The sequence below is a fragment of the Phlebotomus papatasi genome, chromosome 1 (genome assembly GCF_024763615.1).
Source record: "Phlebotomus papatasi isolate M1 chromosome 1, Ppap_2.1, whole genome shotgun sequence".
Classification (NCBI taxonomy): Eukaryota; Metazoa; Arthropoda; class Insecta; order Diptera; family Psychodidae; genus Phlebotomus; species Phlebotomus papatasi.
Genome location: NC_077222.1, coordinates 106589792 through 106614563, shown reverse-complemented (window position 1 = coordinate 106614563; position 24772 = coordinate 106589792). Strand labels below are relative to the sequence as shown.

General features: G+C 35.1%; 3 protein-coding genes across 4 annotated transcripts in view; 2 read left to right on the top strand and 1 right to left on the bottom strand.

Moving 5' to 3' along the window:
• The window catches only part of LOC129799093 (protein-S-isoprenylcysteine O-methyltransferase), a 7988-nt gene extending 3865 nt beyond the window's left edge, over nt 1-4123 (top strand). The window contains exon 4 of the mRNA XM_055842724.1: nt 3766-4123. Coding sequence (XP_055698699.1) covers nt 3766-3963 — 198 coding nt within the window. The 3' untranslated portion in view covers nt 3964-4123. The remainder of the gene's footprint in view (nt 1-3765) is intronic.
• On the bottom strand, nt 4070-24772 carry LOC129799091 (coiled-coil domain-containing protein 63). Its single transcript, XM_055842723.1, has 5 exons — nt 24495-24772; nt 15694-16509; nt 10308-10458; nt 4555-4646; nt 4070-4441 (listed from the first exon to the last, which is right to left on the bottom strand). The coding sequence occupies exons 1-5, from the start codon at nt 24588-24590 to the stop codon at nt 4130-4132; spliced, it is 1467 nt and encodes a 488-aa protein (XP_055698698.1). The 5' UTR covers nt 24591-24772; the 3' UTR covers nt 4070-4129.
• LOC129799089 (uncharacterized protein K02A2.6-like) lies at nt 4715-10026 on the top strand. Of its 2 annotated transcripts, XM_055842715.1 has the most exons (3): nt 4715-4909; nt 5802-6075; nt 6134-10026. In XM_055842715.1, the coding sequence occupies exon 3, from the start codon at nt 6274-6276 to the stop codon at nt 9853-9855; it is 3582 nt and encodes a 1193-aa protein (XP_055698690.1). In that variant the 5' UTR covers nt 4715-4909; nt 5802-6075; nt 6134-6273; the 3' UTR covers nt 9856-10026. The 2 variants fall into 2 exon arrangements, with proteins under 2 accessions (XP_055698690.1, XP_055698689.1); XM_055842714.1 differs by having other exon boundaries at nt 5802-10026.

Genomic DNA, 24772 nt, shown 5'->3' with positions numbered 1-24772 from the left:
CTTCTTTTGAAGAAGTCGAGAGAATTTTCATTCGGTGATCGTGGGGACCATCGTGCACTCGAAATCAATAACGAAACGTTGTTTTTTAGCCAATCTTCTTTGACGGGCGATTTCTGTAATGGCTCCGAGGCGCCAGAGATTCTTTCAGGACATTTTTCCCGATACACATTGATATTCATTTTGACCCAACCCAATAGTCTAATGGCCTCTACACACTAGAGAAATTTATGTCCATATTGAAGTGTTTTTCCTACATATGCATAGGGAATTTGCTTCAATATGGACATAAATTTCTCTAGTGTGTAGATGTCATAAAACAGGCCTGAGCTAAAAGAAAAGCCGAAGTGAATTTGGTGGTATCAGTTGGGATTCTTCGAAATGCCGCGAAAATTCACGTAGAGAAAATGTGAGGTTTTTAATGTGAAAATTTTTTAATTCCTTAAAGTTTAGTCATTTTCACAAGAAAATCCTTTTAATAATTTATTTGAATAGAGTTATATTTGGGTTAATTGTGAATAATTGTCGATATTACAACAAAAACATTGAGATGAAATTTTGAGCTGGAAGACTCATATTCTTTTGAGCTGTCTCAAAATTCTGGATAGTTTTGAGAAAAACCCTTTTGTACAACACTATTTTAATTAATAAGGAATGCAAAAGTACATATTACAAGAAGTGACACGACCTGCTAATAAGGATAAAATAGAGAAGAAAATATTTTGTCGCATTTCAGAGATTTTTGCAACCGCAGTGCCGCCAGACGTTTGTCAAGTGAGTTATTTGTGTCTCTATTTCTCTCTCTCGAGTTGAATTGCGCGCGATTTAGGAAGCTTGTCATTTGAAATGATATTAAATTTCTTCATATTTCCGCAAGATTCAAGTAAAAGGGTGTTTAGTGAACAGCTATCCGTCTTCCGACAAAGATATTAAGATGACAATTTATTTTTATGAGAGTTTTTCTTTCTATTATGTCTTTTTGGCGCAAAAATATTCATCATAGCACCGTGAATAAGCGGGATTAGTGTTACCAGCACGTCTATCTGCAATTTCCATTAGAACGGCCTTCCCCACTCAGACTATTTAAAATAGAAAATGACCAGTGATAAGCCCAGATAAGCTTATGGTAGCTGAGATTCTTTACAGGCGACCTAGAAATGCGTACAACTCGAAGTGCTTGCAACTCGGAATGCGTGAAAATTCAATTGTGAATTCAATTTTGTGGGTAAAGAATCGCGTCGAACTAATTTTATTCATTTCGACCGACAAAAACAATTTAATCGACGCGATACTTTACCCCCAAAATTCAACTCACAATCGAATTTTCACGCATTCCCAGTTGCAAGCATTCTGAGGTCACCTGTAAAGAATCTAAGCTACTATAAGCTTATCTGGGCTTAACACTGGTCATATTTTATTGTGAAGCAAAATTAACGTTTTATAATTATATTGATGGGAATAGGGGAGACCGGGGCAGATTAGTCACGTATAGTATTAGATAGTGGTATCTTATAGTATGCCTTCGAAGGAATATTGAGGAAACCACTCTTTACTCTAAATATATACTTCCCTTACTCTTCATTGAAATATTTATCAGCCTCATACAAACATCTTTTGAACAAATTATACGCAATGAAAAATTTCATTTGGTGGCTAATTCTACCCCGGTCTCCCCTACTGAAATTAGTTGGGAAGTAAGATTTCTCAAGAGAAAAAAAACTCAGAAAGAAGTCTGAGCTGAAAAGCTTTGGGAAAAAGTTGATAAGTTTTCCTCTAGAGCAGAGGTGTGCAAGAACCGTTTGAAACCGAACAAATGTCAAATGTAACTTGTACGTTAATGGCCAAAACGCTGAACAAACTTATTTTGACGTTTATTCGGTTTCAATGGTTCTTGCACACATCTGCTTCTGTTAGAGATCCCATTTCCCGACAAATTCCGTTATCCTAATTAATTTTCAATCAATCTCAATCAATTTCCGATTCTTCCCAGAGAGAACAGTTAGCTAAAATAGGCAGCGTTTTCAGCAAAAATATGCTGAAAATAGTATCTTTTTTAGCTAACTGCTCGCTGGGTCACACTCACAACGTTTCGGGAATTTTTTGTCGCCTTCATCAAGTCTAGAAATCATAAATAACAATTTATTTTTCAAAACTATTGAAAATTATCATGGATCCTTTTGTTAAATTTTACGCATATAGAGATCAATTAACCAAAAATTAGCTTAGGGTTTTTGACATTCAATGCTTTTACGCAAAAATGTGGAATAATTTGCAACATGACGGTTAAATTCTGCCTAAAAGGATAGGGGAAATTTTCTTTAAAGAAGCATTTTTTAAAGAAATTTCTACTAGTGTGTAGAGGCCTTAAAAGGCTCTCCCGTTAATTTAGGTCGTTTTTCATATTGAAAAATTAATTAAAACTTTGTAAAAGGTTCATTTACAAAATTCAGCTTTAACTCTTTCGTCTCTTTTGGGACTCTGAGTACCCAAAGCAGCATATCGCTCCTTGGAAATTACAAGGGGCCAACTCACTTTTTGGCGATTTTGAGGTTTTAATACACTCAGACAGAGAATTTAATAAAATTTCAGATGATATGAGTCAATAAATTTCGTTATTAGAAAAGTTTTTCAAAATTTTACTCTTTATGATTGCTTGCGCGGTTTTGTTTGAAGTCAAGAGGCACAAAATAGATTTTTCGTTCAAATTTTTGTGAAACAGGGGACTAACTCAAGCAAGTTGATCCCTTGTCATTCTAATTTCAGCAAAATTTACGCATCATTTAGAATGACAAAGAGCTAACTCATAAAAAAACATATTTTGAAAGGTAAAAATATGTATGTTTCGATATTTATAATAATGCTCATACAAATAGAAAAGAATTAAATTGTTTTTATTAACATTCATAAATGAAATAATTATTTATACAAAGTTTAATCTTTCATGCTGTCTCCTGAAAAATGGCTCAGATTGAGTTGGCCCCTTGTAATTTCCAAGGAGCGATATGAATGTTCTGTGAAAAACGATGTTTTTTTAATTATTCAGAACTGATAAAAATCCGATTCTTGTGAATGATTACAAACTATAAGGATGTCAAAATTTAAGATATTTTTTGTAGGACCTCAATTAATTCCTGAGCTTAGATATTTTTGATTAAAAAATGGTGAAATTGGTTTGCAGCATATACTGCGGTCCGGAAAGAGTTAAAAATTCATTTACAGATTTCAGCAAAACTATTTCTTTTTCGATCTTTATAATCAGGCTGCCCCCTTAATGAGCATAAAACTCTTGTACACGAAAGCTAGCTTGAAGCATATGCATTATTTGTGTTTTATCTTAACAATTTGATCTAGATTTGAATTTGCCACTTTAAATCCCTAATTAAATAATCTATAGAGAGTTGAGGATTTTGAAGAAAAATTTGATGAAAAAATTAAATTTCTTTATGCAATTTTTATCTCTCTTCTAAAACCTTCACATGAATTTTTAATTGAGATTATGTAGAAATTTGAAAATAAATGTCTCTGCAATGCAAACAAGTTTCTAAATTCTCAAATAAAGTACAGAAAAAATCGCACTATATTTTGCTACAATTAAATTATACAACTCGTCATTAAATATCTAAAAAGTCTGTTTTGCAAACTCGGTATCAGTTTGTTCCATCAGCTGTTGGGGTATTATACCAAAACCAATTTAGTTATTGAGTACAAAATGCGCAATAAATTTTTTTAATGAGTGCCCCAGTTTCTGAAAATTTCTTTTTCCTGCAGATTGTCCTGGTGAATCCAGTCTGCACGATTCTCTATTCCATTGTCGCTTGGTTGTTCTTCAGGGATCGTGTCTACGTGGAAGAGATCACGTTGCTCAATTTCTTTGGGGAGGAGTACGTTGAGTACCAGAAGAAAGTGGGCACAGGATTGCCCTTTATTCATGGATACCATCAGGGAATGCCGATTGTTCCGGACTGAGAAGAGGATTTAGAGAGATACTGAAGGGGGGAGACTGCAAACAAAAATGTAAAGTGCTAGTGAATTTTGTGTTTTCTACTAATTTTGTGTATATAAAAAAGCGCCATTTAGAGCAGGAGTTTTTTTTTTAAATTAACAATAAAAGTCATATTTTTTGTGATTTGATTTATTTCTGTTGGATTTTGGTGGGTCCCTTTGCGGATTCCCGGACGTTGAATTTGGGAATGCGATCCTTCTTGGCCAGAATCTTCGATGGGGGCTCGACGTAGGTAATAGTGGCGATCATCTGATTGGTCCTCTTTTCGATGATGCCCAGGAAGAGCTGGACATTGTTAATGGTGACTTTTTTGTGGATTCCCAGAAGATTGAGCACAGGAGCATCATCGCATCGGATTAGACGGAAGATCTTCTCAACTCCGGTGAGCAGTTCATTGAGTTTCTCATCGCACGTGACTTTAATGTCATTGGCACGATCCGCCTGATTTTTGGGGGCACATGCAAGAGATCAGATACAGAAAAGAAAAATTGATGAAACTTGGAAGATATTATTAAACAGAGAAAGATTTGTAATTGCATTGTGTCCAATTAAACCTTTTCGGTCTGCAGCTCTAGCTCTTTTTCCAATGACTCAATGGTGTCCATCTGAGACTTTTTCTTACTTTCATTGAGACCCCTTTGCTCCTCTGTAAAACATAAAATAAAAATTTTATTAGATGTTGATTGCAATCTGTGGTGACCAACAGATGGCGTTGTGGTGAGTGTGAGGGGAAATGAGTTATTGGGCAACGGGACGTGTGTGAAGTTGGCAGAGAAGACGTGAAGTGACCGAGTGATTGGATTGTGGATTTGGAGTGGATAAAGAAAAGATAAAGAAGTAAAAAGACAATACAGTGTGTTTTAATGGGATTGAGGGTGCCACAAACTGGCGATTGAGGTAAAATCTTTGGTAAGTAAGTGGGAAAGTCGGCCAAAATAGTTGAAAAATCAAGAAATTGCATGTCATGACAGATGATTTTCAAGACTCTCGGAAAAAAAAAAAAAACGGGGATTTTGGGGGTATAAAAGAGCAAAAACAAGTTCTTACATAGTTAATGGGCTCATGAGGGGGCTTATAAAGTAGTTTAGGGAACTCCCGGAAGAGAAAAGAGGGTTATGAAACGTTTTTCTAGTGAGAATTCTGGAAAGGAGATTGATGACATTTTATTCAGGAGATGAGATTATAGTTGACACGGTCAACAAATAAAATTTATTTATTACGATTTAAATTAATGAAAAAAAGAATAAAAAAAAAGGAACGCATTAGATAAAAGCAAATTAAATAAGGGTGTTCTAAGTATAAAATATTAGAAAGAAATTGAAAGAAAATTGACAAAAAGCCTTGGTGGCACGAAAACAAAAGAGAAATTTTGTTGTATTAAAAGCAATAGGGTTCTAAATTAAAGAACATAAAATGATACTATTGCATTGGAAAAGATTAGACACAATAGGATTCTAAAAAGAATATTAAATGATACTATTGTGTTAGAAAGAGAGGAGGCACGATAGGATTCTTAAAAGAATATTGAACGATACTATCGTGCGTGTTGGAGATGAAATGAAATACAATAGGGTTCTGAAAATAAAGAATACTAAAATGATACTATTGTATTGGGAATGTTAGGTGACAGGTGGACAGAAGAGTCTGTAGAAAATCAAATGATACTGTCAAGAAGTGATCTATTGCTAGAGTTTATCAAAGAATAAACATAAAGGATACTAGCTTTAGAAGTAGATTGAGAATAAAACAATGAAATTAAGACGTTGAGATTGGAAATATGGAAAATTCTTTCTATTTCTAGAATCGAGACGCAAATGCTTGCTAGAATGCAGGAGATTTATACTACGATACCGCCGTTCAAATGTGCGGCGATACCTCGTTCGGAGAGGAGAGATAAGTGGCTACAGTGGAAGAGAGGTTTCCTAAGTGTGCCTGCTACTTGCGGAGAAGATAATAAGACGAAGCTAAAGCATATGCTTTTGAGATGTGGAGGATTTGAGCTCCAAAACGTATTTTATCAGATTGACGGAGCAGATGTTGATGAAAAAGATGATGGATCAGTTGATCCATACAAGGTACTGTAAATACATGTTACTAAGATCAATGCTAATTGTAATTATTCTTTTGAATAAGGTTGCTCTTGAGAAACTGGATGACTATTTCATGCCACAAAGACATGAATCTTATGATAGATGGAAATTCTGGCAGATTAGACAGAATCCGGGGGAGGATTTAGAAGACTGTATTATGCGAGCACAAATTCAGGCAAATAAATGCAAGGTGGGAAATTCAGAGCAAGAAGCAAGAGAACGAATGATACTATTGTCCAAAGTCGTGACATACTATTGTCCAAAGAAAATTTGACACTTGATGACATTATTCGAAGGGTCCATTCATTTGGCGCTGTAGAAGATCAGTCACACCAAATGGATCAGACTCAAGCCACTACTTCAACAGCTTTTGATTCCACTCAAGTGAATCAAATTCAGGCGAAATGGAGAAATAACTCACATAAGGAGGAATGTTCTCGCTGTGGTAGATCTGGTCATAACGGAAAGGATTCGAAATGCCCAGCATTAGAAAAGAAATGCGCTAAATGCCAATTGCGGGGACATTTTGCAATTAAATGCAGAACAAGACGTCCAATCAAGCGTTCAGCTGAGAATTCTGAGACGGTGATCTCAACAAAAAAACAACGGATTCATGCAGTTACACAGGAAGGTCCGGAGAACAGTACCAAGTCTGAGAAAAAGTCTATCACGAGTTTTATATATAACATCGGAGATGGAGATGAGTATATATGGTGCAAAGTCGGAGGTGTTCTCATTGAGATGATGATTGATTCAGGAGCATCGCAGAATATCATTGATGAACATACCTGGCAATATATGAAGAAGAACGGGATTGAGATGCAAAATGTCATGGAGGAAACACAGAAAGTACTGAGAGCATATGCACAAAGCGAACCTTTAAAGATTATCAAGGTTTTTAAAACGAATATTTCCGTCACAGGCGGAAGTCAGGATATGGGAAAAGAGGCTGTGTTTTATGTCATTCAAGGAGGTTCCCAACCGCTATTGGGAAAAGCCACTGCCAAGGAATTAGGGGTGTTGGTGTTGGGCTTACCCAGCACTCGTGAGACAATGATTGGTCAAGTTAAAGATTCAAGGATCACTCCTTTTCCGAAAGTGAAAGGCGTTAAGATTGTGATTCCTATTGATGAAAGAGTTTCCCCAGTGAGTCAGCATGCACGTCGTCCTCCTATCGCTTTACTTGATAAAGTGGAAGAAAAGTTGGAGGAATTGCAAAAGCTGGACATTATTGAGCCAGTTAATGAACATAGTGATTGGGTGTCACCAATTGTGGTGATTCCAAAAGATAATGGTGACATTAGAATTTGTGTGGATATGCGTCAGGTGAATAAAGCTATCAAAAGAGAGAATCATATGATGCCGGTGTTGGAGGATTTCCTACCTAGAATAGGTAGAGCAGAAATTTTCTCACGGCTTGATATCAAGAATGCTTTTCACCAATTGGAACTGGACCCCAGTTGCAGATATATCACGACTTTTATTACACACAAAGGAATGTTCCGATACAAAAGACTCATGTTCGGGATTTCTTGCGCACCCGAGATGTTTCAGAAGACAATGGAACAAATTCTGTGCGGCTGTTCAAATGCGCTTAACTACATTGATGACATCATTGTCTTTGGAGCATCTGAAGATGAACATAATCGAGCATTAGACGGGGTGCTGGATACTCTAAAGAGACATAATGTGCTCTTGAACCATGCTAAGTGTATTTTTAGAGTGCCAGAGATTGATTTTCTGGGACACAGAATCTCGCAGAAAGGAATCAGTCCATCCGCCTCAAAGATAGCTGCAATTTTGAGTTTCCGGGCACCAAAGACAAAAGAAGAAATTCGTAGCTTCCTTGGCCTGATCACGTACATGAGCAGATTTCTTCCAGATTGCTCGACAGAAACATTTCCGTTAAGGCAACTAATGTGTAGTTCAGACCCTTTTAAATGGGAAGAAGAGCATCAAAAGGCATTTGATAAGCTCAAGGAAATGTTGGGTAATACTGAAACATTGAGTTTTTTCCGCAATGAACGTCGTACAAGAATAGTCGTGGACGCATCTCCAGTAGGCTTAGGAGCAGTCCTAATACAATATCAAGATGACACCGATGACAAGCCCCTCGTGATAGCATATGCCAGCAGGAGTCTTTCGGATACGGAGCGCCGATATTGTCAGACGGAAAAAGAGGCGTTGGCAGCAGTCTGGGGAATGGAAAGATTCGACAATTATCTGATTGGAAGGAATTTTGAGTTAGAGACGGATCACAAAGCTCTGGAGGTGATCTTCAAACCCACATCTCATTCTTGCGCGAGAATTGAAAGATGGCTTCTACGTCTTCAATCTTTCCAATTCAGAGTGATATACCGAAAAGGAATATCAAACATCGCTGATCCACTATCGAGATTGTCTGTCTCAACAGAGAAGGTGAACTCAGATGAAGGCAACGATTTTATGGTGCGAGCGATTGTAGAATCAGCTGCAGTTGACGTCAGTGAAATTGAGAAAGCTTCCAAGGAAGATTCAGAAATGCAGGCCATTCGACAAGCATTGCACTCCGGAGTGTGGTCAAATATTTTGTTAAAGGCATACCATCCCTTCAAGTTGGAGTTGGCGTCAGCGGGAGATATCGTAATGCGAGGCAGCAAGTTAGTGGTACCAGAGGGTTTGAGATCGAGGATGTTGCAACTAGCACACGAAGGGCATCCGGGTGAAACTCTGATGAAGCAGCGTCTAAGAGAGCGAGTTTGGTGGCCTGGAATCGATAGTGATTCGGTGAAAGTTGTGAGGTCCTGTGAGGGATGCATTTTGGTGTCTGCACCAAATAAACCTGAACCAATGCAAAGGCGTGCTTTGCCCAGCGGTCCATGGATTGATTTGGCTATGGATTTCATGAGTATTCCATCTGGAGAACATCTTTTAGTAGTGGTAGACTATTTTAGCCGCTACAAGGAAGTGGAGGTAATGCACCGAATCACAGCCAGGGAGACCATTGAGCGTTTGGATAAAATTTTCACCCGCTTGGGTTATCCAAGAACGCTCACGCTGGATAATGCCAAACAATTCGTTTCTGGAGAGTTGGAGGAATATTGTTTGAAAAAGGGAATCCATCTCAACAATACTATCCCTTATTGGCCTCAGCAGAATGGCGAGGTAGAACGCCAAAATCGATCTTTGCTTAAGCGTATTAAGATCAGTCACAACTTGGACAGAGATTGGAGAAAGGACCTGCAGGATTACCTCATGTGCTATTACACTACACCTCACACAACCACGGGAAAAACTCCAACGGAGCTCTGCTACGGTAGAACTATTCGGGGGAAAATTCCTTCATTGAAGGACATCGAGACAGCTCCACCAGAAGCAGATTTCTCTGATAGAGACAAGCGCTTAAAAGAAAAGGGGAAGGAACTGGAGGACACAAGGAGAGGAGCTAGGGAGTCTGACATTGAAGTAGGAGATGTGGTCTTGATGAAAAATCTGCTTCCTGGAAACAAATTGCAAGCAACTTTTGGAGCAACCAAATATGTGGTTTTGAAGAGATCTGGAGGAGCTGCGATAGTTCGTGATAACACATCAGGGAAGCAATATGAAAGGAATGTGGCCCATTTGAAGAAAGTCGTTGTGTCAGCAGAATCTTCCACTATTCCGGTAGAGATAGTTCCAGAACCTGAACCTGTCGAAGAACAGCCTGTGGAGAAGATCTCTAGGAAGAGGACAATTCCCAGGAAGTATCAGGATTTTGTGGTTCCTAGTCTAAATCAAAAACATTAGAAAAAAGGGAGGATGTGGTGACCAACAGATGGCGTTGTGGTGAGTGTGAGGGGAAATGAGTTATTGGGCAACGGGACGTGTGTGAAGTTGGCAGAGAAGACGTGAAGTGACCGAGTGATTGGATTGTGGATTTGGAGTGGATAAAGAAAAGATAAAGAAGTAAAAAGACAATACAGTGTGTTTTAATGGGATTGAGGGTGCCACACAATCAACACATCATATTCTCAATTGTGCGAGACAATATTATCTGGCCAAATGCTACACAGAAGGAGGGAGAGATTTTCGATAAAAAATAATTCAGTGAATGTCCCTCATTTTACGCCAGACTGACTTCTTCTTCTGCCACTTCCAGCCACTTCCAATTTCACAAACGCGTGTCGCATCAATTTCACTTTTAAGGTGTGCTAAAGAATTCTCATGGGGAAAAGTGATTGTGTGTGGCTTTTCCTCACCGATGCTGTCTTGCAGACGCTGGACAGATTCATTGAGAGTTTCCACTTCGTGGCTCAGTTCATTGACGTAGTTGAACAAGGCAAAATTCTCCTCTTCTTGCTTCATGAACTGCGAAGCCAATTTGTCCACATCTTCTTCGGTTGAGAAGGCCTACGTGGGAGAAAAAAAATCTCTTTTAGGCGGATGGATTATTCTAACTAAAAGAATCTCTCTTCTTGGACTAAAATGGTCTTTGATGCTTTGCGCAGAATTCTCGATCACGCGCTAAATAATTTCAAATAAGGAGATAATTATTTATCAATTGGCTCGGACAATGCTAAGACACGAAAGCTTGAAAAGTAATTAATATTGGGATTAAGACAGGACAGTTATTCATCTTCCCACTTCTTGGATAAAAATGGGTTTTTAAGGTTTGTCCGGTTTGTCCCAAGTGCCTTTTGATTTTCTTGCTACAAGAGTACAAGAACACCAAGAATTCTATTAACCCATTAGGGGAAAGTGCTCATGCTTCATACGATCCTACACTGAGAGAAATCCGAAAAAGTTAAAATAGCATTCCAGAAATGTTAATTTTACCCTGCATTATTGATCCAAAATCGGTGTAAATATTATGCTTTTCAGATGTATAATGGGTTAAAGTTACCCTTTTTTACAGGGGCATGACATTTCCTATGTTTCCCATATGCTTCTAGCGAGCCGAAAAAACTTTTGCGTTTATTAGCTGTTTTCTGTCATTGTAGAATGAATTACCAAATAATACAAATACGAAATAAAAGCCAATTTAATATAGAATAGGCAACCGAAAACCCCAAATTGGCAACCTACGTAGTTTTGGAGATATCTCGTGAAATGTGTACGAAAACAGGGAAAAAATTACACTAAAACCGGTCGCATTTTTCAGAGCTAATGTCACCTCCCTGCTTTTTTATGTTAATTTTACACTTAAAAAGGTGTAAAATTAACATTAAAAAATATTGATATAATTTTACACCTAAAAAGTGTTAAAGTTACGAGGAAAAAAGTTAATCGCACCCCTTTTTTCACAGTGTCACACTTATAAGTCACACTTATTGAGTAACCAGAAACATAAGAAAAAATTAGTCATTACGAAGGTTACGATGATTGAGATCGTACGAAGCATGCACTGAGAGAAATCCAAAAAAGTTAAAATAACATTCCGGAAATGTTAATTTTATCCTACGGTATTGATCCGAAATCGGTGTAAATATTATGCTTTTTAGGTGTATTAGGGGTTAAGGTTACCCTTTTTCATGTTAATTTTGAAAAGGTTTTACCCTTACAAGGGTATAAAATTAACATTAAAAAATCTTGATATATTTCTACACCTAAAGTATTAAAGTTATGAGGAAAAAAGTTAATCGCACCCCCGTTTTTTTTCTCAGTGTGGGAACTTTCCACTAAGGTCCTCAAAATATTATAAAAAATTTAGTAATTTCAGTAAATTTTATTCTATTTTGGATTTTTCAGGAGTTTTTGAGCAAAATTAGTCAAGTTGAAATCGCATCGGTCTTTAAATATTATGTATTTTTAAAGGGATATATTGCACTAGGGGAAGGCTTTCAGGCTTCGCGCACACTCTGGCTTTGAGCACTTCATATTTTTTTCAATATTCCTTTAACTCTTTCGCGTCACACTTTTATTCAGCAGATGAATTCATGTAAAATTGAGTTTTTCCTAATTGTTCAAGATGAACATGCACCTTCATACAAATTATCTTCAAATTAGGATTTCTTAATCTTTAAGGGATAATAATGGGTTTTAATTCATATCGAACTACTTTTGAATAGTTAAATCGCCGGGATATTCATCATAAGTCCTCACATCCTAAAAAGGATACGAATTAAACTCTCTCGAGGCACCCCCGGGAGTAGCCTACACAAGGGGGCATTACTGCCTTAAGCCCGGTGGCTCGAAAGAGTCGTTACTAGAGGCCGTGAAAACAGCCGAGAGTCAGTCCAAATAGTGGAAGAATCCCCCAGAAAGTTCTCACCAGAGCAAGGGTATAATCTGACGGGATTCGGATTACTCTTTTCCTCTAGCTTCGGCTTTTCAGATGTTTGGAGCCGAAACACTAATGCTTTATGATCAAATGTAATAGTTCAGAGAGGAAAAAAATTTCCATTGCGTGAAAACTCGGAAAAACCCTGGGTCATATATGACCCTATTGTCTTCAAGGGAAGTGTACATACCATTTTCAAAATCTATATCACGGGCTTTTTAAGAGTTTTTTTTTGCTTGAAGTTATTAATTTGGCCAAAACCATGGCAAACTGGATTGTCTTGATGAACACTGTACTCCTGGTGTTCAAGGAATCTTCCTGGTAATCCCTTTGAACAGTCTCTGTCACAATATCATGAGTGGTATTTGGCAAAAATAAACTTATCCATATATTTATTCACACACAATACAATTGCACAATATGGGACGCTTGCAGAACACTCTAAAATATTGCAAAATATGTTATAATTCATCAGATATAAGATGAAATGTCCAGGAGCAAGATATTTTCCTTCTGGATTTCACAAAGAAAAACAATGTCCCAACTACATTGTTGGCATGAAAACACTTTCATAAACTTTTACCATTGCCGACAATAGGGTCGTATATCACCCGGAAAATTCTACGCGCTTTTCTGGAAAATTAGTAGTTTATTATATCAAAATATACAATATACAATTTTTGGATATTCTATTTTGTGTTTCTAAACAATTTTTTGCTGAAAATAAATGAATATAAAAAATTTGAAAAAGAAAAGTCATTTCACAAAGTTCGAAATTCGTGATTTTTGATCTCAAATAATTTCTTTTCCTGAAATATCTGGAGGGATTTTTGACAAAATTAGCCAAGAATTTTAAATCCTTCTATTATGATGTCGTGCACAAACAGATAGATTTCAATTAATGTTAATAGCCAAAAAAAAAACTTTTTCCCCGCGTCATATATGACCCTAATGACGTGAAAGAGTTAAGCATAAATAAAAGTACAAATTGAATTTTCTGGAATTTTCATTTAAAAAACTAAAAAAATCAGGAATTGAGACCTTATTTTTAGAGACAAGATTTTTCCGAGTATGTTCATCTGAAATCCAAAAACCAAATATTTCTTTAGCTATTGAGTTAAACTCGTACTTGAATGGTTAATTTTCTTATCTTGATCACAACTTATTTTACAACACAGAACGTGATGTAAAATACACCAAAAACTGTATTTTTTGTATAAAATTCTGCCAAGAAACCAAATTTCTAATATAGAATATTTTTTACAATGCAACGGTTAAAGATTTGCAAATTCGTACTATTTGCTTGAGAAGGTTACGCTGCTGGTCACTTGTACGGGCAGAGGTTTGTGAGATGTTCATTAGAAGTTTTTTCTGATCCAAAAGGTGTGTCGGAACCATTTTAGTTTTACGATTTCAGTGTTATTTTTATAATGATCCAATTTCAGTTTAAGCATTTTCAGCGTTTATGGCTCCAGCACACCTTTTAGATCAGTATAATTTCATGAAATCAAAATTCATTTTCCTTTCTTTTTCAAAAGATTCGCCTAAGTTCATCTCAGTCTTTCGAACTCAAAATTAGACTGAACTAAATTTAATTTGGTGTGACGCTCAAAAGAAGAAGAAGAGTCCAAAAAGACTGGGAAATTTTACCGGTCTAAAAGGTGTGTCAGAGCCATTAGTATTTTTATCTATTTTAATGAAATGCACAATATATTCCTATACCTAAAAAAAATATTTATTAAACATTAAAATCAAATTCTACAACAAAAATTGAAATTTAGATAAAAAATTTCATGAAATTAAATTGAAAGAACTTGCATTTCTTTCTTTCTCGACGTTTTACATATGATTTCTGCTTCTTTTATCCTATATGGCACTCAAAATTGAATTTATTGTGATATTCAAAAGAAGAAGAAGAGTGCAAAAGAGTAGGATAGACATATGCTAAATATTAGAAAAAGAAAGGGATGTGATTTAAACATGTGGCAGAGCCATTATGGCTCCGGCATACCTTTTAGATCAGGAAAATTTCATGAAGTCGAAATTGGAGTCCTTTTGATTCTCACGAGTTTTGCATATGCCTATTTCAATGTTTTGCACTCTGCTTCTTCTTCTTCTTCTTTTAAACATTACTCCAAATTCAATTTAGCTCAATCAAATTTGGAGTGTGAAAAAATAAGATAGGCGTCTGCAATATGCGTGAGAAAGAAAGGGATGTGAATTTTGATTTCAAGAAAGTTTCCCTGATCTAAAAGGTGGTGCCGGAATCATAAGTGTAAAATAAAAAATAAGAAATAAAATAAACAGTAAAAAATAAATAGTAATTTATACCTCTAATGAACCTTTTCGATCGAGAAAATTTTATGAAATCAAATCTCTTGCTTATTACTATCGTTTTTTTTTTGTTTTGATGAGGAATAATGGTACCTTCAAGGCAAATTAAATTTAGATTTGACTGAAATTAGTTTGGGAAAGCTATGGAAATTTTTATTGCTATGGAATTTTTCAGATCTAAAAGTTGTGGCAAAGACATTATTAAAGTAAATTTAGTAAAAAACTGTTTAAAATTGGAATTCGGAGTCCTAGAAGCCCTGATTGTCCGCCTTAGGGTTAAAAGGGATAATTCATCGAACTTACGCCTTTTTTCCTGAATATTGGTCATATTCATTTCAAAAGTATGCGAATTATATTCTTTTAAAAAACTAATTACAGGTATGCAGTATGACTTTTAAATGTAAGAAAAGAATTTATTATTAAACATAATTCTAGCCTCCAATGCCATTCACTTTCCAATGTCTATTGTTTGAGAGAGTAATTACTGGATTAATATCAATATCTTTGGTCTCTTGTGGCACGATAAATACCAATTATCTTGTCGATATTCACACCTGTCTCTTCGTCAGCGAAATTCTTTTGTTATAAAAAAATTACTCCTTTTCACTTTGAACACAAAAACTCATGTAAAATTTAAGAATAAGGGATAATATGGATAATACCCTAAATTGTTGCTAAAATGCTCTTGTTTAGAAATAATTCTCTGACATTTTCCTAAGTTAAATCAATCTGGTGTTAATTTATTTATAAAGTCTCTTCTTATTTCATTTCTATGTGAGAAAAAAATTTCGATACTTTCGTGACTAAAGAAGCATGAAACGGAGGATTTATTGAAGTAAAAAAAAAATGAAATGATGATAAAAGTGAAGAAAATAAAAAAAAATCTTATAAATAAACATTCACTCTCGACCTTCTAAAAAAAGAGGAATTAATTGTTTGAGCTATAAATAAGTCGGGTAATCTGTAATTACCTCCGGTCCCGGTCTCGCGGGAGAGATTTTTAGGAATGCAGTAAAGAGAGCCCCACTTACCCTAATTCGCTGGAGGATTGTGTTGTACTCTTCCAGTTGATTCTCCAGCTGTTCCTGCAACTGGCGCTTCTTGTTGGCCTCCCGCATGTCCAGTTCCGTGTTGACCCGATGTTGACCTTTGATGCCCAGAAATTGGTGCAATTTGGCATCATGATCGAGTTTACGCTGCAATTCCCTCATCTCCTGGATGTGAGCCATCTTGTCCGCCTGACTGCGATCTTTCAGCAATTGCAGCTTATTGCAGAGTTCATCGCGCTGGTCATAGGCTGCTGTGGACTGGTCAATGAGGTCCATCATGTGCTTCTTGCCCTGATTGAGCTGAGTGACCATCTTGGCCCAGACATCATTGAAGAGCGCCCTTTCCTGGAGCATATGATCGATCATTTGGCGCAATTCAGCATTCTCAGCCATCACAGCTCCAGCACGCTTATGTGCCACCTCCAGACGATTCTCCAGCTTCACCACATCCTTCTGCATCTTGCAGATCTTCTCATTGTACCGATGATCGGTGATTTGATTGCTCCTCAGGCGATCAATTTCCTTCTGCAATTTCCTAATGTGACCATCCAACTCCCACAGATTCCCCTTCTCGGCCTCCAACAATTGCGTGTGACTCTCAATCTCAGCCTCAAGACGCTTCATCTCCTGCTCCAGTTCACTTTCACGCTTCGCATGAGGACCAACAAGAAGTGAATTGAGCTCATCTTGCAATTGTTCCTGCTCACGACGGAGTATCTCAATTATCTTCTTCTGCTGCCGGGATTTCTTAACACGTTCCTCGTTAAATGTCACCCGTTCATTTTCCATTACGCGTTTCTGTAAAGAAAAATTAACAAATTGCGAAAAATCTCATCATCTTTCCCATCAAGATCCAAGACATCCTAAAAAAAACTTGTCCAAATGCATCAAATGCCTCAAATGGCCAAAGATTTCTCAAGATGCTGTCTAGCAAGTCAGGCACACACCAAACATCTGGATGCAATTGGCACGTGTTCCCAAGATATAGGAGAGCATCTGTGACCAAATGGTGAAGAAACAGCTGAGTTGGGCCACGAAAAAAAAGGACGGAAATGGAAATCATGAGGATCATGCAGATCCATTTTTGAAATTACTCAACTATTCACGAATAATTCACGCACCCCCCGGTATTGAATTACCTTCCTTTTACCCTAATTTTTCTAGGCCTTTCTGTGGTATTTGAAAATGAGACACTTTCAAGTGCTCTCCGTTTCCAGTTGCGGCTCAATAAATTCACATCCGGTGCCACCCTCAACTGCTCATAAAGATTTTTAATGGGAAACACAGAGAAGAAAGGAAAGACTCGAGGAAATATGAATGATGATTTCATGATCCTGTCATTTGGACTTCCTGGCAGAGATTCACTTCACGAATCTTCATAACTCCCGCACACCTTTTAGATCAGGAAAATTTCATGAAATCAAAATCCATTTCTCTTTCGGACTCAAAATTGGACAGAACTAAATTCGATTTAGTGTGATGTTCAAACGAAGAAAAGTACGAAAGTGTGAGATAGACATAAGAAAAATTTTGAGAAAGAGATGTGAATTTAAATTTCATGAAATTTACTTGATCTAAAAGGTGTGCCGGAGGCATTATAGTATAAAATCGATTTAGGCAACAGAACAAATCTAGCTTTCATCTTTTTTCACAAATTAATGATTCTGGCACACCTTTTAGATCAGGAAAATTTCATCAAATCAAAATTTATATCTCTTTCCTTCTCAATTTTTTTTGAATACCTCTACCTCACTTTTTCGGACCCAAATTGGACTGAACTAAATTGAATTTGTTGTGATGCTCAGAAGAAGAAGAGTGCGAAAGAGTGAGATAGTCATAAGAAAAATTTTGAGAAAGAGATGTGAATTTCGATTTCATAAAATTTACTTGATATAAAAGGTGTGCCGGAGGCATAGTATAAATTCGATTTAGGCTACGGAACAAATCTAGCTGTCTTTTTTTCATAAATGAATATCTACGGCACACCTTTCAGATCAGAAAAATTCCATGAAATCAAAATTCATATCTCTTTCCTTCTCAAATTTTTTTGAATACCTCTACCTCACTTTTTTGGACCCAAATTTCGCTGAATTAAATTGAATTTGTTGTGATGCTCAGAAGAAGAAGAGTGCGAAAAAGTCGGATAGAAATACGAAAACCTTTTGAGAAAGAAAGAGATGTGAATTTCGATTTCATAAAATTCACTTGATCGTAAAGGTGTACCGGATGTATTACAGCATGAATTCGATTTAGGTAACGAAACAAATTTAGCTTTCTTTCCTTCTTTTCATAAGTTATTGACTCGGACACATCTTTTATATCAGAAAAACTTCAGGAAATCAAAATTCATATCTGATTCTTTTTAAAATTTTTTGAATACCTCTATCTCACTTTTTCGGACCCAAATTTCACTGAACTAAATTGAATTTGTTTTGATGCTCAATAGAAAGAGTAGGATATAGATACGAAAAACTTTTCAGAAAGATAGAAATGTGAATTTCGATTTGATTAAAGTTACGGAACAAATTTAGTTTTCTTTTTTTCATAAATATATGCCTCCGGCACATATTTTAGATCAGGAAAATTTCATGAAATCAAAATTCACGTTCCTTTCTTTCTCAAAATATTTGCATGAGCCTATCCCACACTTTCGAACTCAAAATTGAACTAGACTAAATTTAATTTATTGTACTGTTCGAGAAAAGAAGAAGAAGATTGCGAAAGAATAGGATGGACATATGCAGATCTTTAGGAAAAGGGATGTTAATTTCAACTTTATGAAATTTTGATGTTCTGGAAGCGTTATGCCTTCGGATGATCAAGAAAATTTAATGAAATCAAAATTACGCATTCTTCTTCTTCTTCTTTCGGATATCACATCAAATTCAATTTAGATTAATCCAATTTTTAGTGCTATAGAATTAAATAGCTATATGCAAACATGTGCCAAAGAAAGAGAAGTGAATTTCGATTTCAAAAATATTTCTTGATTTTAAAAGGTGTGCTAAAAGAATTAAAATCGTGTAGAGGAAACTGGGGCACCAGCGGACACTGATTTTTATCTCTAAACTAGAGTTAGACTAGAAATTAATTTAAATTAGACTATGATGACCATTTCTTCAGTAGCCAAATTTCCCTATGACTTAGTACTTGTCCTCTGAAGTCTAATATCTAAATTAATTGATGGTGCCCCAGTTTCCGCTGGTTCTTTGCATTTGAAATTCAAGCTAAATTAAGCAATGAATATAAAGATTTCGAGCAAAGCATCACCGATTTTCAGAATGCTTAAACTTTAACACTTAAACTACCAACCGGATTTGGTCGTTTTTCGGTCAAATTACAAACTGCTTTAAGGTAGGATACTCAACAAATTTGTCTTGAAAAAGAACAAAATATTAAAATTCAAACATTGAAAAATATATTACATGCATATTATAAGAAATTCATAAAGTTTGATAGTGACATCATATCATTTAAAAATGTGTCAATTTTAAACTGGCCAATTTGACCGAGTCTTGGTAGGTAAAACGTTAAACTTGAAAGCTCCTGACCAAAATTTAGTATTATATTAAATTTCTGAGGTGAACTGAATTGATAAAATTAGTGATGCATCTCACGGGAAGGGCATCGTACTCAATAATTTGAGCATTTCGCATTATTTTTTTATTGCAAATTTGCTTTATGTTTGCATTTAACGATTCATAAATCATATTGGAACATATTGAAATAGTTTAAGAGTTAATGAATTCATCATCAATTCGTAACCGCATTTTAAGTTAAACATAATTCAGTTTTTCAATTTTAAAATTTTGTTTGAAAAAAATGTTTTTTTTCTAGATTTTTTAATCCACCTAACCCCTTAAATCACGCCCTTTCCTGATTTTTTTTTCCAACTTAAGTTTGAATTTTAAATTTTACTTTTCTAGGGGCGTGGTTTAGTTTTTAATGAGCAAAGCCTACTTTGCTTTGGTAATTTTGGTAAGCTACTTTGGCATACCGAGTTTTCTGGTTATAAATCTTTCATCACACCCTTCAGGCATTCATTGCAAAGATTAATATGTTTTTAAAATTTCCGCATTTTTTTTTAAAACTATTTCCTGAATTTAGATCGTATTTGGAAATTTTTGAGAAGCTTATTTTGAAGTAGATCTATTGATAAATATCTAGAACAATACTTTATTGGAAATTTTTAATGAAAATTGAGACAAGACAAAAAGTAAGACGTTCAGTAACTGTAGGGGAATTCTGTAACAGTATGACAATGTCATACGACAAATTTTAATGATAAATTTTGGAGTAGGACCACATTAAGGCACAGTGAGCATCTAATGGCCCTTGTAAGTAACTCTGTGAAGTTCTCAGTAACTGATATGAGTCGGATTTTTAAGTAGTTCTTACGAATTTACCATATAACAATTCAAAATTCCAAAACCTCTTGAATAAATAAAATAAATAATTCCCGTTCAAATTAGTTTTTTTTATAGTCAGTGGTCAATGTAATATTTAGTAAAGTTTTTTACGACACCTAGAACAGCCTCTAACTATACTCAACGATTATTCTCGTTTTATCTCCCTTAAACCGGAAGAAATAAAGAAGGAGAACACAAAACCGAAATCCTGCATTTCCTCTGCGAGAAAATTTGCACAAAACACTGCAGGAAGTTGTTCCAATTTATAGAATTGCCTCTATCTCGCATTTTATCGCATAATTTCCAGCAACAGTCTTAACCAGAAAAAAAATCATCTAAAATTCTGTGTTTTTCCGCTCAGGAAAAGGAAAGATAAAAAAAAATAAATAGAGAATTCGTAATGAAGAACGGGTAAAGGAAGACCATACAGAAATTCATCATTAATTAATCTTTTATTTGGCCATCGAACAAAAAATATGCCGAAAGTTTTATTGTAGTCGACTGCAAATATTTTTAATAAATGTCTCTCACGCGAAAAAAAGCGAAAGATAATGAGGTTTTTGGGTGTGTGCTTGGTGGTAACAAAACAGCCATGAGGAATGTAAATGATGAAGTTTTTATCACGAAAACATGGGGTTATTGAAAGGTACAAGCTAAAGAGACAGGTGTGATAAAGATGTTCCAACTCATTATTCATTATTTTTGCGAAATGATATCAAGCGATCGCCTTTCACGATAGTTGCGTAAAATTTATTTTTTAAAGATATGAAGATGAATGTCTTTCAGCAAGGCGAGGGTAGAGTAGCGGAGGATCAGGCAGTTGTATAAAAGGTCCTATAAGTGTTCCTATCACTTCAAGTACCAAACTAAAATCTTCAAGTTACTATAATTAAGTACCCAAGCCTCATTATTCAATAAAATCTTCTTAGCAATGCTTTTTGATTGAATTCTGAAATTAATTTCATATGGATCCAGTACACCTTTTAGATCAAGAAAATTTCATGTAATCGAAATTTAAATCTCTTTCTTTCTCACACTCTTTAGATATGTATATCTCATTCATTCCCACTGTTCTTTTTCTTTTGAACGTTACACCAAATTCAGTGATCCGAATTTTGATTTAACGAAATTTTTCCTTATCTAAAAGGCGTGCTGGAGCCAATAAAAACAAACCAAAATTAAAATCAAACGCATACTTTTGACAATGAATACCCATATTAGAAGTCAAGAAAACGTAAAATTTCGTCAGTGAAATTTCAAATTTGATTAGCACATCTTTTAGATCGAGAAAATTTCATGTAATCGAAATTCACATCCCCTTCTTTCTTAAACATTTTGTATATATCTATCCCAGTCTTACGGACCTCTTCTTCTTCTTTTGGACTTCACACCACATTAAATTTAGTTCAATCGAATTTTGAGTGCGAAAGAATGAAACATCTATATGCAAATTATTTGAGAAAGAAAGGGATGAGAATTTCAATCACATGAAATTTTACCGATCTAAAAGGTGTGCCCGAGCCATAAAAACAAAGCATTTCTATCGGTATAATTTATTTTGAACAAAATTGTTCTTCTCTTGGTATAGTTTGCATATAAGATTTTTTCACTCTCACTCTAAACCAAAATTTAAATTCGAAATCAAAATTGCTGCAGGAAGCGAGGTGCATATGGTAACCCGAACGGTGTATTCGCATTTGACAGAACGCGAAAAATATAATGTCAGAATGGTGAATGATAGGTAAAGGTGTACACAGGAAATTTGATTGATATATTGATAAATAAAGAAACAAATGACACGGATATTCCCAAATGGAAAATGTTTTCTTCAAAATAGGTTACAGATAAAGGTAAAAATATACAGCACAACGCAAAATAAATGACACTTACGTAAATTTAGCAATCTAAGTCATTTAATTATGCCTTCGGCACATTTTTTAGATCAGGAAAATTTCATAAAGTCAAAATTCGCATCCCTTTCTTTCTTAAAAGCTTTGCACATGTCTAACCTTTCCTTTCACACTCTTCTTCTTCTTCTTCTTCTTCTGAACATCACACAAAATTAAATTTTGCTCAGCCCAATTGTGAGACTGAAAGACTGAATAAAATTTGATTTCGTGAAATTTTACAGATCTAAAAGTTATGCCGGAACCATTAGCAAGCAAAATTACTCAAATGCGAACATAATTTCATCAAATCGAAGGATTTTGCTTGCAGCAAGGAAAATATCAAATTTTATTAGCAAAGAAAACCAAAATCAATAGCTAAAATATGAAATAATATGACTAAGAAAAAGAATTTAATTAATTTTACTTTTAATATAAGATATTTGATATATTTGATTTTTACTGATCTCATTTTACAGTTCGATTTCTTTGCCTCCGACACATATTTTAGATTAGGAAAATTTCATGAAACCAAAATTCACATCTCTCTTTCTCAAATTTTTTGAATACATCTATTCCACTTTTTCGGACCCAAATTAATCTGAACTAAATTGAATTTGTTGTGATGTTCAAAAGAAGAAGAAGAACAGTGCGAAAGAGTATGATAGACATATAAAAAACGTTTGAAATCGAAAGAGATTTGAATTTAGGTTTCAGAAAATTTACTAGGTCTGAAAGCTGTGAAAGAAGCATTAGGGTATGAATTCAATTTAGGTTACGGACCAAATTTAACCTTTTTCCTTTTTAAGTTAAGTAAACATTTTACAGACTTTTATTTTTTCCTGATTTCTTATTAAAACTAATATTTTTCTGACAAACTCATTATTGACTATATTATAGATATAGTTTTCGATTTTCAGTTGATCATTTTTCAAATTTTACTGACAAAACTTAATTTGAAGCCAACAATTATTTTATTTACTGGTCATTTCCGATTAATTAAAGATTAAATTTATTTTTTGTTGGCTATTTGGACAAATGTTTGCTCATATTCAAACTCGGAAAAATATTTTTAGACATTAATGATTGTGTACCGCAGATAAAAAAATCATGAAATCTCTGAAATCTAAATTAGCATTGATTAAATTCTTCTTCTCTTAAGCATAACAACAAATTCAATTTAGTTCAATCAATTTTTTTTGTGCGAAAGAGTCGGATAGATATACGCAAAACACTTGAGAACGCAAGGAATGTGAATTATATTTTGATTTTACAAAATTTTTCTATTCTAAAATATGTGCCAAATGCAAAAAATAATGAAATTTAGACGGTTAAAAATCAAATTTCGATTAAATAAAAAGTTGTGCCACCAGCACGCTTTCTGGATCAAAATTCACATCCTTTTTTTTCAAGCGTTTTGCATAAGTCTACCCCATTCGATCCACACTCTTCATCTTTTTTAGAACGCCATTACAAATTTAATTTAGCTTACTTCAATTTTGACTGAGAAACGCGTGAGAAAGAAAATTATGTGAATTTTGATTTCATGAAACTTCCCTGTTCTAAAATGTGTGCTAGTCATTAGATTTAAAACAGAAATGTACTCCAGTATAGGGGGTCCCGCCTTGAAAGAATTTTTTGGGATCAAAAAAAATCCGCGAATTCACTTCAGTGACACAGTAAAATTGCATACCTGCAGAAGATATCTTTGGAATGACTTATAAAAACTTTGTGATGTATACAAGACTTTTTTAACGCCAATTTTTTAGCGTATTTTCTGCTAACGAATTTTAAAAATAATTTGTATAATCCTTTCAGAGCTTTTAACGTTCTAAATTGAGTAAATTTGATTTTAAGGCCTCCACCACACGTTTTAGATTAGAAAAATTTCGTGGAATAAATTGAAATTCAATTAAAAGTGAAATCAAAATTCAAATTCATTTCTTCTTCTTTTTGTGTATGTCTGTCCTACTCTGTCGTCCTCTTCTTCTCGTGAGCTTCAAAACAAATTCAATTTAGATTTCAGTGTGAAAGAGATGGAAATTTTGATTTCACGAAATTTTCTCGATCCAAGATGTGCAGGGGTTTCACTTTAAATCAAATTTATTTATTTATTTCAAAATCCCACAGGATAGAGTTTCTTTTGCTCGGGTTATTAAAACAATTTTATTATCTGTAAAACGATCATTAAGGGTTTAATTTAACTAAAATCCCCTACTCTCCCCTATGCTTTACTGAAGAATGAATCAACATTGGAAGAAACCCATCGAATATAGGGTTTTGTCGGTTTTGTGTGGTCTTTAACGGCTCTCTGTGTGGAATATATCTGCAGCTGTTTTCCTAATTATTTCATTTCTTTTTTTTCAGCTTTCCACCCTTCATCTTTTCCCTTCGGAAGCATATTGTCGCGATATTTCATCAATTATCGTCTCTGTTTTTGGGTTTTTATGTTATGGGATGGAAGAAAGAAAACATCGCAGTAAATTACCTGCCGCTGAAGCCTCTGGAGCTCAGCCTCAGCCATCTGATCCATCTCAAAATCAGCCGATCCGATCGCTGATGATCTCTTTGCTGCACTCGACATTTTCGCGCGTTTCCCGCCACAATTACCGATCCACTTAAAATTCTACTAAGGCAAAAGAACTTCTATTTCACTGGGTATTTTCCCTTTTGCGAAAATTTTCTCTAACAATTGCCTCTGTCGCAATTTTCCTGCGAGTGGAAAAAAAACACGTCATGAATTTTATTTACATACACCCCTTGTTT

Excerpts from the sequence above, each read along its gene's own strand:
- LOC129799089 (XM_055842715.1), top strand. The coding sequence starts at position 6,274 with ATGCAAGGTGGGAAATTCAGAGCAAGAAGCAAGAGAACGAATGATACT.
- LOC129799091 (XM_055842723.1), bottom strand. The coding sequence starts at position 24,590 with ATGTCGAGTGCAGCAAAGAGATCATCAGCGATCGGATCGGCTGATTTT. Across the intron at positions 16,510-24,494 it reads TCCAGAGGCTTCAGCGGCAG|AAACGCGTAATGGAAAATGA; the intron begins GTAATTTACTGC and ends TTTTCTTTACAG. Across the intron at positions 4,442-4,554 it reads TAGAGCTGCAGACCGAAAAG|GCGGATCGTGCCAATGACAT; the intron begins GTTTAATTGGAC and ends CCCAAAAATCAG.